Here is a 14,381-nt window from a genome sequence, read left to right as displayed (position 1 = left end):
TTTTCTGAAGAGCATTTTTGAAGCCCAAAGTGGGCCGTCGCCATCTTGGCACCGCAATAACCGAAAATGTGCAGCGAGGCGAATTAGCTGAGATGACGTGAAGCTAACACACAGCAGACAAACGGCTAGTAGTGACATTAGCAGCAATCCACCTGTCACTCAAGTGGCCACGCCCTTAATTATGCAGAACTTTAAGGCTTAAAGCGATGCTGGGTGACGTCACTTCTTGTTGACGTTCAAAGTATTGTCAAACAAAACGGAGGCTAGCTCGACCCTCCCTCTTCCTAATTCCATTCCCTCCCGTGCTTCCTGAAACAGTCGTGAACCATTTAGAAAAAACAAACTGGATTTACCCTGTCCAGCAGAAACAGAGTCTCCTGAATGTTGGATCGGAAGCCCTTCTGCCAGCGGAGTTCTCGCCACCTTTTGAACGCTCATGTTGTTTCAAACCTGTATGAATTTATTTCTTCTGCTGAACAGAAAGGAAGATATTTAGAAGAATGGCAGTAACCAGACAGTTTCTGGTATCATTGGCTTCCATATTAGGAAAAAAAAATACTATGGAAGTCAATGGTACCAGAAACTGTCTGGTTACTGACATTCTTCTAAATATCTTCCTTTCTGTTCAGCAGAAGAAATAAATTCATACAGGTTTGAAACAACATGAGGGTGAGTATATGATGACAGAATTTTCATTTTAAAGTGGAGTATCCCTTTAAAACAGGATGTTGAATCTTCGTAATTTTTTTTCATTTAATGTTTTATTTGAAAAGGAATAAAGAGAAAAATCACGTGGACCCTTTAATACACAGATAAAATGTATAAATTATTACAGAAACAACTCTAAATTCATTTATTAATTACACAATGACTGTTTATTCATGTCACATGAATATAATCCATTACTTTCTGCAAAATGGAAACTCTTACAATGCGTTTTATTTTTAATTGGTAGTTGTGAGGTGGATGTGTCCAGTGATGGGACAAAAGTTCAAGTTTAGCTTGTGCTTCATCTTACTGTGGCGGCTTGCTGTGGCTACAACAGAAATAAGACACACATTTACATAAATCAACACTACAAATGGTACAAATAATCTCAGAAAATATATATTTCTGTCAGTGAAACGACTCATATAATCCATCTTGCAACAGAAAGAAAAGACTGTTTAGTATCTGTTGAGTTGATTGACTACTGAGGACATTTTTTATTTGCTGATGAAATTGAGAAGACTTGAGAAACTTACTGACAGATTCTTATATTCAGAAGAGCCCGAATAGCAGATCTGGGATGGACAGTCTATGGCAAAAACACATTGATTATTTATTATCTGACTTTGGAATGCACAAACTCTTTTGCACATGTAGTTCCCTTTCGAGGGAACTCGAACTGCGTCGAATGACACTCACCCTCAGCGTAGCGCCTCTGAAGTATGAATGAAACTAAGCCAGTCTTGATTGGTGTTGCGTCATGACGTAACGTGTGACGGCATAAGCGGAAGCTACAAAAGACGCCGGCACACAACAGAGTTAGCTTTCTGTTCTTCAGCAAGCGCTCTCTGTTTTGTATGTCTTATGTGGTGTTGTCTGTCAGTTACACAACCACAATAAGAAAGAATGGCGAGTGCAAATGACAGGCGGTGTGTGCATCCCTGCCCTCGTTATATCACGGGTGGGGACACACACCAATTGTGCATGCATTGTTTGTGAGTGCAGCACCCGCGGGCAGCTCTCGAGGGGGATGCTTGCGAGGATTGTCAGTCTCTATCGATCCATGTGCTTCACTCCCGCCTGGCCATTTTCAATGAGGATGGCCAGGCTCGCGAGCCCCGTGGTTCGGGACCCGCGTTCGCCGAGGCGGCGCGGAAACGCTCTTCATGGGGCTCGCAGATGGATCTGACAGAGGATCTCGAGACTGCTGAGGCATATTCTCGGGATTCCTCTGCCAGTTCTGATGTTCTCCCTCCTCGCGCAGAAGCCCACTCCACGGCTTCTACTGCACGAGTGGACTACCCGATGCTCGAGCTGTCTGCTTCTGAGGAAGTAGACGTGCTCAGTTTCGAAGGCGGGGATTTTGGGGATGACTCACCTCCTCATGTCCCCGCATATGAGGAGCTGGTAGTAGAGCTCCAGCAGTGTTCAGTCCCGCTCCCGCCCGCTCCCGCAAAGATTTGTCATTTTTAGTCCCGCTCCCGCCCGCATCTGTGATATTATGTCCCGCTCCCGCCCGCAAATGCCCGCAAGATGGCAGGCAGGATGTATGTTCACTTTCTGTCTCACGAAAGGTCTTGGAAAAAAAATGCGATTTGTGTCCGTTGTATGTTAACACCTTTTGGCATTTATCGCAGCAGGCAAAAGGTAGTTGATTCCCCTCTCCATCATGCACAACCGAAAAAGACTGCCAAATGTCTGATTTGAGGTTTCGTGATTTTTTTTTGTGGTAAATGTGCCTTTCTTTAGAGAAGTGCTTACATCTGAAGCGCTTAGGCCTATATCTGAAGCACTAGAGGTGCTCTTTTCCTTGTCCATGCTGTCTATTTTGAACTTGAAGCTTTTGAATTCGAACACGGAGCAGCGGGAAGGAATTGTCTCTAAACAAGTGTGCGTGAGATTAGGCCCCGCCCTACCCCAAACGACAACATCCAAGTTTAGGCTGCTTAAAACGTTTTTATTGCTGCCAAACAGAATCTCCCTCACAACTACAAATTATGTACGCTACTTTAATCATTTATATATTTTACTTTACACTCATATTTAATTTGCGGGAGTGCAGCGTATCATCCCCCCCGCCCGCACCCGCAAGTGCACCTTCATCATCCCGCCCGCTCCCGCAATGACCTTTCAAAATTTGTCCCGCGCCGTTCTGTTTTGCGTCGGGTCCCGCGGGAGTGCAGAACTCTAGCTGGTAGAGGTTGTGTCTACTGCATCATCTGCATCATCCCTGAAAACCCCAGTGGTGCCCACTAAACCGTGCAGGGATACATCATCCTTAATGGGCAGAGCTTATATGGCTGCGGGTCGGGCTGGCGCTTGTCTGCACACAATGGCAGTACTCCAAGCATACCAGGCCGACCTTCTTAAAGATATTGATGAGGGCGAGGGTCCAACTCCCGAAGATATTGCGGAGTTGACGAAGGCTGGAGACCTGTCTCTCCGAGTCACCAAGGAGACGGCCGTTCCATGGCGGCGATGGTGGTCTCGGAGAGACATCTATGGCTTAATTTATCGGGCATCAGGGAGAAAGACAGGGCTTTCCTCCTTGATGCCCCGATTTCGCCTTCTGGCCTGTTCGACGACGCCGTAAACACCACCGTTGGCAGGTTTCAGGAGGCAAAGAAGCAGTCTGCAGCCTTCAAACAATACCTCCCTCGCCGTACCAAATCAAAGGAGCCTGCCCCCAGTAGGCAGCCGCAGCCATTCACCAGCTCCCCCGACTACAGACAGGCGCAAAAAGAGAGCATCGCGTCTAGAGCCCCCCCTCAAGGAGCTGTCTGCCCCACAGGCCTGCGGCCAGGCAGCAATCGCGTCCGCCCATCGAGAATCATTTTCGGTCGAACCCTGCTGGAGATCCGCTTCAGGGGGTCGAAAACGAAACACGATTGATACCCGAGATACTCAAGAGGCTGGTTCCCTTGGTAAAATATTTAGATGCATGGAAAAATTTCACGAATATTTCTCCTTGGGCCCTGCACATCATTCAAAACGGGTACAGACTGCAGTTCGGTTTCCGCCCACCGAAGTTCAACGGGGTGGTCTGGACTGTAGTCGACCCAGAGCAGGGTCGGGTATTGGAACAAGAAGTAAACTCCCTGTTGGTAAAGGAGGCTATAGAACGTATTCCTCCACCAGACTTCAACTTCATAGTTCCTCCACCAGACTCCAACTTCATAGTTCCCGAGAAGAATGGGGGGTTGTGTCCAATAATAGATCTCAGGTACTTGAACCGGTCTCTGAGGAGGTTCAGGTTCAAGATGCTCACCATTCCTATCATCGTGAACCAAAATCAATCCAAGGATTGGTTTGTCACGATAGATCTAAAGGACACATACTTCCACATTTCCTTACTTCCAACTCACAGGAAGTTCCTGAGGTTCGCTTTCAGGGGCGAAGAGTACCAATATCGGGTTCTTCTATTCGGCCTAGCTCTCTCCCCTCGCATATTTACCAAATGCATGGATGCAGCTCTAGCACCGCTGAGGCTCCAGGGCATCAGGGTGCTCAACTATATTGACGACTGGCTGATTTTGGCCCAGTCACAAGAGCTGGCAGTTCAGCATCGAGATGTCGTCCTCGCCCACATCCAGAGCTTGGGGTTGAGACTCAACACAAAGAAAAGTGTGTTGGCACCAGCCCAGAGAACCACGTTCCTTGGAGTGGTGTGGGACTCGGTCACGATGCGGGCACAATTATCTCCTGCATGGATCGAATCCATCCTGGCCACGGAGTCCAGGATAAAGCTAGGCCAAGCCATCACTGTCAAACACTTTGGTTCGGCCCAGTGGAAGTGGATCTATTTGTGTCTCAAGAGACGACCCACTGTCCGCTGTGGTTCTCCCTCACACATCCAGCCCCGCTGCGTCTGTACACATTTCCCCCGATTGCTCTGCTCCTGGGAGTTCTAGAGAGGGACCGTCGCGATGGGATCAGTCTACTATTGGTAGCCCCGTTGTGGCCGGCCCAAGTATAGTTCTCAGACATAATATCGCTCCTGGACGGCCCTCCATGGGAGATTCCCATCAGGAGGGACCTGCTGACACAGGCAGAGGGCTCAATATTTCACCCTCGGCCGGAACTATGGAAACTGTGGGTCTGGCCCCTGAGAGGGCACAGTACCGAGAGGCTGGCCTGTCAGCAGGAGTAGTGGAGACCATACTCAGCTCTAGAGCTCCCTCCACAAGGAAGTTGTACGGCCCAAAATGTTAAGTTTTGACCGTATGGTGTAGAGAGCGTGAGGTGGACCCAGTTAACTGCCCAGTGGCTTCAGTGCTGGAGTTCCTCCAAGATCACTTCTCGGCTGGTCTTACCCCATCCACACCCAAGGTGTATGTGGCTGCCATTTCGCCTTTCCACGCTCCTCTGGGTGATGTGCCTCTGGGGAGACAGCAGTTGGTCGTACGTTTCCTCCGTGGGGCTTGGAGGATGAGACCTGTGGCTTGTACCAGAGTTCCCACTTGGGACCTGGCGGTGGTTCTCGAAGGGTTGGTTTGAGGCCCCCTTCGAACCTCTGGGCTCGGCTGACGCCAAGAACCTTTCCCTAAGATGGCTGTTTTGTTGCCCATTACTTCTCTAGGAGAGTAGGAGATCTTCAGGCGCTCTCTAAATCCAATGGGTGCCTGGAGTTTGCTCCAGGCGACATTAAAACCATCCTACATCCCAGGCCGGGCTATTTGCCTAAGGTGCCATCGAATGTGGCATGGCCTACGGTCCTGCAGGCTTTTCATCCTCCACCTCACGTGATGGCGGATGAGGAGAGACTTCATCTGCTCTGCCCTGTCAGAGCTCTTTAATTATATATTCAGAGGAAGTCAGACCAGTTGCTAGTGTGTTTCGGGTTGCCCAAGCAACTGGATTGTTCAAGCTATATCTATGGCCTACCAGGTGCGCAATTTGCCTTCACCTTTGGCCGTGAGGGCTCATTCGACCAGAGGCATGGCGTCCTCTAGAGCCCTCCTCTCAGGGGCCCCGATCCAAGAAGTCTGCAATGCAGCAGGATGGGCCACCCCTCACACTTTCATTATATTTTATAGCCTGGACATTCCATCTACACCTGGCACCCTTGTGCTCTCGTCCTAAGTGTGCCTGTGCGCAGCTTCACACTGGGACAGTCAGGGCTCGTTGTGGCATAGTGGGTACTCGTTCCCCCAAAACGTCATCTGACGCAGTTTGAGTTCCCTCGAAAGGGAACGTCTCGGGTTACGACTGTAATCCTTGTTCCCTGAGAAAGGGAACGAGAACTGCGTCCCTTCGCCACGCCTTCCCCTGCCTGGGAGCGCTTGCTTCATCACAGAAGCTAACTCTGTTGTGTGCCGGCGTCCTTTTGTAGCTTCCGCTTATGCCGTCACACGTTACGTCATGACGCAACACCAATGGCGCTACGCTGAGGGCATTCCCCCAAAGTGTCATTCGACGCAGTTCTCGTTCCCTTTCTCAGGGAACAAAGGTTACAGTCGTAACCCGAGATGTTTTTGATATTTCTCTTACTGTGAGCGTGTCATAGAGGTCAGATGATCTGGACTTGAGGTCAAGAGCAGCATATGTGCCTTCACTGGGATCAGGTCTGGGATCGTTCTACAGGAGAACAGAGAGAAGGACTATCACCAAAAAAAGATTGTAAAAGATTTTAAATTGTTAACATGATAATCAAAAGTGTAATCACCCCACAGTCTCTACTCATAAAACCATGTACAATCCTGATTATATACATATATATATATAATATGTATGTAACGATCACTAGTGAGAGTGCCTGGGATTACCATCAACAAACCCGGACAATCACCACACATCCACAGACTCCATTCCCCATAATCCTCAGTTCAGACTATCATCCATTATCACTTTCACCTGTGTCTCATTACCTTGTTTACTCACCCTATAATAGCCTGGTTTTCACATTCATTCTCTGCAAAGTCTTGTTTAGTGTTTGTACTGCAATTCTCAGCGTTTGTCTTTTATTCCCGTGTTCTTGGTTTTGATCTCTGCCTGTCCTTGGATTTTCCTTTTTGCCTGTGACCCCTGTGTCCCCTGTGAACCTGTGTCCCTGTTACCCTGTGGCCCCTGTTACCCCGTGGCCCCTGCGACCCTGCAACCCTATGTCCCTGTTACCCTGTGGCCCCTGTGACCCTGTTACCCCGCGACCCTGTGTCCCCTGTGACCCTGTGACCCTGTTACCCTGTGACCCCTGCGACCCTGCAACCCTGTGTCCCTGTTACCCTGCGACCCTGTGACCCCTGTGACCCCTGCGACCCTGCAACCCTGTGACCCCTGTGACCCTGTGACCCCTGTGACCCCTGCGACCCTGTGACCCTGTGTCCCTGTTTTTGTTTGGACTGATTACCTGGTCTTTTTTGACCTCTTGCCTGTTTTCTGGATTATGTCTTTGGATTACCCTCTGTTCAAATAAACTGCATTTGGATCCTCAAGCTTCGTGTCTCAGAGCAGTACGTGACAATATATGTGTTCTACATGTACAAAGAAGCTGTAATTGATTTATTAGTATCATTCTGTGGTTCTTTGGCCATCTCACCTCATACTCGTGTATTGCAGATCTACAGTTTATCCTTTTCTTCCGACTGTTAAAAAGAAACGGAAACAAGCCATTTCATTGTTTAGTGCAATATTCAAATGTACTTTCGCATTAGTGTAAAAGCAAATTATATTACTCTTTGTTGATACATTTTTATTTACATTGCATATAGTATGATGGTGATCATGATAGTGAATATTGCACATGCCACTGCGATCATTACCCAGACGAGCAAACCAACATTACTATGATCTGAAAGAGGGAGAAGATCATAATTAAATCTACAAACTAAGAATGACACTAAGACATTCTGTGGTGGGTCTAAAGCAGAAATCACAGTCAATGTTTAGAGGATTTAATGTCACAGTTACTGAACCATCATGAACTCACACATGACGTTTAAAGTCACAGCATCAGAGTATTTCTCTCCATGTTCATTGCTGGACTTGCACTTGTATTCTCCACTGTCATCAGAGCTGATCTTTGAGATGCTGTAGATTCTTCCAGATCCTACAAGCGTTCCTCCTTTAATCCAGCTGATTTCTGCAGGAGGGTTTGAGTCACTGCTGCAGTTCAGAGTCACTGAATCTCCCTCCACTATTACACCAGATGGACTGATGGAGATCACAGGATTCCCTGGAGGATCTACAGGAGAAATATTTGAAATTTCATTTTTAATCTTCAGACTTCAGACCACAGACTTCAGACCACAGACTTCATACCCGTCTCAGAACAGCTCAGAAGATAAGGACAGATTGTCCTCTTGTAATCTGCAATTGGTGAGTAGCTACTTTTGTGGCTCAAGCCCCTGATTATTGTCTAATGCTCCTGATATTTGTGAAGATTCACTCATATTATAAATGTCAAATAATATAGATTTTAATATAAATTCTTGCACTTAATATAAATTCTTCACCCTAGTGAAGTGGTGATGAAAAATAGGTTAACAAAAAAAAAAGAAAAAAAAAAAAGGTTTATCTAAACATAATGCATTACACAGACATCTTGATGCCTCGTCTGTTTTTCTAGTTTTTTCATCTTGACACGCTGCGCTCTTTTGTATTTTGTTCACAGTTTTAAAAGCACAAACTCGTTCCTTCATTTAGCTCACTGCAGTTTTAAAGCCCTCATTATCTGTTCCATAGACATAATAAATACATAGATGCATATGTCTATGGGATTGTCAGTCTGCAGGTTTCAATAAACCGTTATTGATTCAAAGCACTGATGAGGAAATAACAAAGATGTTCAGAGAGATTGATAACATCTGCCTAATAACTAATTTACAATGTAACATTTTAAATGTATAGCTTTATGGTTTAATCATGGAAAATACATAAAATACAATAAATGCAGGGTGTTGAAGTTATTGATGCATTTAAAAATGTTCTTAGCAACCCCTCTGAACTGTACAATTTTATTATACACTAAATAAAATAGACACTCTGTGATGATGAACTAGGTTAATGACATCATCACTAGAGTGCCAGCCTAGTGCTAGCCAGAAAGTACCATTTTGTTAAGAGGGAAAGAGCCATAAGTGCAATGAGGTGTTAAATGTTTGAATGTGTGTTTGTATGTTATGCATGTTTGTATTATGATTATTGCATGTCAGAAATGAGTTCTTGATTATTTAGGTGCCAATGTTTTGCTGTGTAATTGAGTGTTGAGTGTCACGGGGAAAGGTTCCACCCCGTGACAATGGTTCGTCCCACTGGTGTTTGGCGGGAGACCTGTATATTTAAACCATTGTCTGAGCATGTTTGGGGGAGGTTGCCTCTTGTATATACTGTGCAAATGTTTGAACCTGTCTGAGGTGAGACATATCGATATTTTGTGGATGTGCCACTAGGCATTGTGTAGTGCCAGTTTTGCTGCTCACAGCATTTTTGCTTTATGCTTTTAGCACCCGTGTCTGTTGCATTTAGTGTTTTTTTTGTTTTTTTGTACTTTGTGTACTGCACATTGAGAAATGCTGCTTCTAAAATAAACCACAACTGGCATTTTGAAAACCACTCCTTTGTACTGAGCCTTCCTAAGCTTCTCTCAAGCCTCTCGACAACACTCTACATGACACACTCACACATGACATTGAGCTGAACAGCAGGAGAGATGAGAGTGTGTCCGTCTACAGCACAGCTGTATCTGCCTGAATCCTCTCTTCTCACTGGGTTGAGGAGGAGTGTGTTACTGAGTTTTCTCTTAGTTAATGGCTGTGAGTTTCTGTACCAGATGAATGTGTCTCTGTCAGTCGGAGCGCAGCTGCTTTTACATCTCAGATTGACTGGATCTCCCTCTGTCACTCTCTCAGGAGACTCCACCTGAAGATCTGAACACAACACACACATTATATCTAGTGCTGCTGTCATACACTGATTATTATTCAACATAATGCAGAAGAAGAGATGAAACTCATCAGAGTCACCTGTGACAGTAAGAGTCACTCCTGGATCACCAGTATATTTTCCATCAGGTTTATCAGTGATGAATCTGAAATAGTACATGTGTGAATCCTTCAGTGTCACATGATGCAGTCTGACGTTGCAGTGCTGGTGTTTATCTCCCAGATACCGAAGCCTCTGACGGTATTCAGGGTCCTCAGACAGATCATCATCTATTACCAGTGTTTTGGTCCAGAACACTTTCTTGATCTGATGTCCTCTAGGGTATGTATAAGTGCAGCTCATTGTCACTGATGAGTCCTTTACTGCACAGATGTGTGAACGACTGTAACTCACACCCCAATCATTATCAACACCCCACGGGCTACAAACTCCTGAAACACACATTAAAGGGATAGTTCACACAAAAACGATTGTTTCATAATTACTGACCCCTCTTGTTCATTACATTCTTTTTTTTTAACCTATTAAACACATTAAAAACATTAATATAATCATTATAGATTAACATATTTAATATTGTACATTAATTCCAATCAGAAGAATTTAAACATTTATCTAAAGTTATTATTGAAAGTGAAAGTGAAAGTGACACGTGACGGCCAAGTATGGTAACCCATACTTGGAATTTGACCTCTGCATTTAACCCATCCAAGTTAATGCACACACATTAGGAGCAGAGTAGTGAGTAGTTAACACACACACTGCAAACGTGGATACACACACCCAGAGCAGCGGGCAGCCTTTGTGTGGCGCCCGGGGAGCGATTAGGGGTTAGGTGCCTTGCTCAAGAGCACCTCAGTCATTTCCCACCGGTTCTGGTTCCCACTGGTTCAGCAATCTTTGGGTTACCAGTTCAACTCCCTAACCACTAGGCCATGACTGCCCCTAGTAGTAGTATAATAAAATTATTCTTTTTAATTTTATCTCAATTTTTTTTGGATGAATTTTTTTTTCACAGAAATTTGTTTGTGAAAGGGGTTTTAACAGGGGGTCTGCACTCATGATTTGAAAGAAAGACTTTGAAAAGTGACTAAAGAACAATAAAATCTTCTCCAGCATGAGCGACTCACCGTGAATCATGAGCAGAAACACCAGAGGAAGAGGAGGAGCCTTCATCAGTGACATCACTACAAGAACAACAACACAGGATCACACACACAGTGAGCATTATAAAAACAATCTTTAGCTTTAAAAACATTTCCATAAACAATTTTTCATGGAGAATATTTCCTTTTGATTAGGTGAGTGGTTTCTACAACAGTAAATAGACTATAGACTGACTATATTCACTCAGTAACCAGCGTAACTCTTACCGTGTTCTGGCGAGTCTCTCAGGCGTTACACTGATCAAATTCTCATGGTTAACAGTGTTTTCAAAATGTTTGCACAGTAAATGTTTCTTCCTCTTTCTTCACTCATGCCCACACAAGCTGAAGCAACTTTAGACATCATGATCCAATGGCATTTATTGATATCTAAAAAGTCATTAAACTCAACATGTTTAACAATATGAAGAAGTTTGTCCACCACTTTGATTGGTCTAGTACAAAGATTTATTAACATCTAGGACGTATTTACAGTTTCACTAGAATTTCCACATTTTAAGATTAAAGGGATGTTCAGATATAAATGGAATAAAAATAAACGTGTGTTTGTTTGTTTTTTACTACATTTTTATAGCCTTTTTACCTGGAAACATTTTCTGAAGAATTATTGAGCAAGACACTCAATATAGGCGGAACTTATACTGAGTAAGACTGGATGTCGATACTTTGACCGCAGACAGACAAGTTATATTTTGACATCCTTGAGGGAATTTTTGCCTTCAGTTTATTGGCGAAAAGAATAGCGACAGGAAGTGATGGGCAGTCAAGGTGGGAGGGACAGGAAATGACCTCATCCAGAATCAGTTCACACACACATAAGCGCCAGCCCGTAATGAAGAACACATGCACAGCCCAATGTGTCTCAATGTACGTCATCGATCAAAATGAATTCTTAGCTAATATTGCTTAATACAAAACCCCTAAAAGGACATGGAGATTCAAAAGTATGAGATGGGGGAGAAATTATATTTCAGTGCTCGCAAAAGTTGCATGCATGGGTAATGCAAAGGATTTGAGAGGAAACGCAAAAGCATAGAAATATAATTTCCACCACCATGTGACTTTAGGGGCTCCGTAAAATGTTATTTTAGTCAAACGGATTAAACCAACATGACTGACCTCGTCTTAACACACGTACACAGAAGTTGCTCTACAAATAATCATCACTGGAGACTTTAATAGACTGAGGTGTTCATCAAAGCTTTCATTTTATCCACTGTTGCATATTTCCAGAGTTTGTTAGAAAAGCCCAAATATTAAAGCTGCTCTAAGTGATGCTGGGTGACGTCACTTCTTTTTGACGTTCAAAGCGGAGGCTAGCTCGACCCTCCCTCCTCCTCATCCCGTCCCCTCCTCCCCCTCCATCTCCTCCCCCTCCCTCCTCCTCCTCATCCCGTCCCCTCCCTCTCCCTCCTCCTCCTCCTCCTCCTCATCCTCCCTCTCCCTCCTCCTCCTCATCCCCTCCTCCTCCCTCCTCCTCCCTCCTCCCGTCCCCTCCCTCCTCCCTCCCCCTCCCCCTCTCCCCAAATTTGTCACTAATAAAACACAATAAAAATTATTTAAAGAAAAGGCTTATATTTACCTTTTAATAGTTTGTTTACATCTACCTTGTAAATATTATTTGTTTTATTAAAAAGGTTACAATTACAACAACAATTCAAGTGTAATCTTTCTTTGTAAAAACTAAAGTATACATTTTATCATACATATTTCAAAGTTAAGGATTCATTACTTGAATATAGCCTAGGCTACATTGGAATAAACACTATAACATATTATTTGATTACTTTATTTTTGACAAAACATACTATATTTAACATATGAGCAAAAAATGGCAAACAAAAGCTTATTTGAGGTGGCAGATATTTTACAGTAAAAATGTATTATCTATCCAAAACTAATCAACGAAATGTTGTCTTTCATATGTCTGTAACATAGTATCTTTCGTTTTTATTATAAGAAATATAAATGTTAATTTGCAGTTTAATATTGCTTACACAAATACATTTTATTTCAACATATTTCAGTAGATTTTTACTCAGTATAGCAATATATAGCAATACAGTTTGCTAAAAGCGAAACATTCATTCACACACGTACAGAAATGCGATTCAAATTTAAACCGTCTTTTGCCAGACTTGCAACAACGCATCTCTGCCGTTCATTCATTCACACACAGAAACGCGATTCACTTGAGAATGAAAAAAAACTTACTACAGTATTCCATAGCTCAGGATCTGTTAAAAAATTTTGATCTCCTCGAAATACCAGCACTTCTGAGGTACATTTTCCATTATAGTATTATTCCTCACAGCGCTGCGAGACTGTGTAAACAAGTACAATGATCTGAATAAGCTTGATGTGTTTTCTCGCGCTGATATGGGGGCGTTCACAGGTTGCATGGATTGCCTCAGTCATTTGAATAGCGCGCGCTCTCCGTGGGCGGGGTCACATTAAAAATAATTAGCTGAGATGAGAACGACTGACATCTCGCTCTTTTCATACAGATTGCATAAACTGAGAATATTTGTTTTTTATAAAAATTACTTCATTTAAAAGAAGAGAATTCAAGCTTCATGCCTGTGTGTCTGTATGCCTGTGTGTCTGTATGCCTGTTTGACTGAGTATTCGCTGAGTTATGGTTCATTTTCGGACGCGTTTCAGAATGGACTTCACTGACAGAGAGGAGGCAGAACTCGCTTCGTGTTTATTTTTCTTTATTTGGCAAAAAGCACAACACTTTGTTTTTATTATGAGTATACACAAAAAAAATACACACTTAACAGGATCGATTGATGTATAACACAAGCATATAAGATAAAAATTAATATTAGTATTTTGATTAATTTTTGCACTGATAAGGAAAAAAACGAGCCTATCGCGCCGGCGCGATAGCCGACCTCAGGGGGTTAACAATACCTCCCTCGCCGTACCAACTCAAAGGAGCCTGCCCTCAGTAGGCAGCCGCAGCCATTCACCAGCTCCCCCGCCTACAGACAGGTGCAAAAAGAGAGCGTCACGTCTACAGCCCCCCCTCAACGAGCTTGGGGGCATAGACGGCGCTCTCAGGCAAAGCCTCAGCAGATGAAGGGCGACCTGAGGACCGTCCTGCAGACTAAAAAAGGCTTCGTCAAAGAGATCCTAGCCAGCCTAGGCTCTCTGTGGGTGGCCCCACCCATGGTGGAGTGATCAAGGTCGCCTCCTCCACAGAGCCCGCAAGAAATCGATGTCGACTTCCCACCGTCAAGTACGCTTCGGGCCGCATCGGGTTCCAGTGAACGCACGCTGCACTGTCTGCCCCACAGGCCTGCGGCCAGGCAGCAATCGCGTCCGCCCATCGAGAATCATTTTCGGTCGAACCCTGCCGGAGATCCGCTTCAGGGGGTCGAGAATGAATCCTGATTGATACCCGAAGCCAGCCTCAAGAGGCTGGTTCCCTTGGTAAAATATTTCGATGTGTGGAAAAATCTCATGAATATTTCTCCTTGGACCCTGCGCACCATTCAAAACGGGTACAGAGTGCAGTTCGGTTTCCGCCCACCGAAGTTTAACGGGGTGGTCTGGACTGTAGTCGACCCAGAGCAGGGTCGGGTATTGAAACAAGAAGTAAACTCCTTGTTGGTAAAG

At 44.4% G+C, this 14,381-nt stretch overlaps 1 protein-coding gene across 1 annotated transcript in view; it reads right to left on the bottom strand.

Moving 5' to 3' along the window:
- Positions 1-14,381, bottom strand: part of LOC311076070 (cell adhesion molecule CEACAM5-like) — a 121,420-nt gene that overhangs the window by 41,882 nt on the left and 65,157 nt on the right. Inside the window, exon 8 of the mRNA XM_084103937.1 lies at positions 7,634-7,888. Within this exon, the coding sequence (XP_083960063.1) occupies positions 7,634-7,888 (255 nt within the window). The remainder of the gene's footprint in view (positions 1-7,633; positions 7,889-14,381) is intronic.

This window comes from Abramis brama, assembly GCF_963993115.1.
Source record: "Abramis brama genome assembly, chromosome: 25".
Lineage (NCBI taxonomy): Eukaryota > Metazoa > Chordata > Actinopteri > Cypriniformes > Leuciscidae > Abramis > Abramis brama.
Note: the sequence above shows the minus strand (reverse complement) of the source record. Positions and strands in the feature narration are given on the sequence as shown.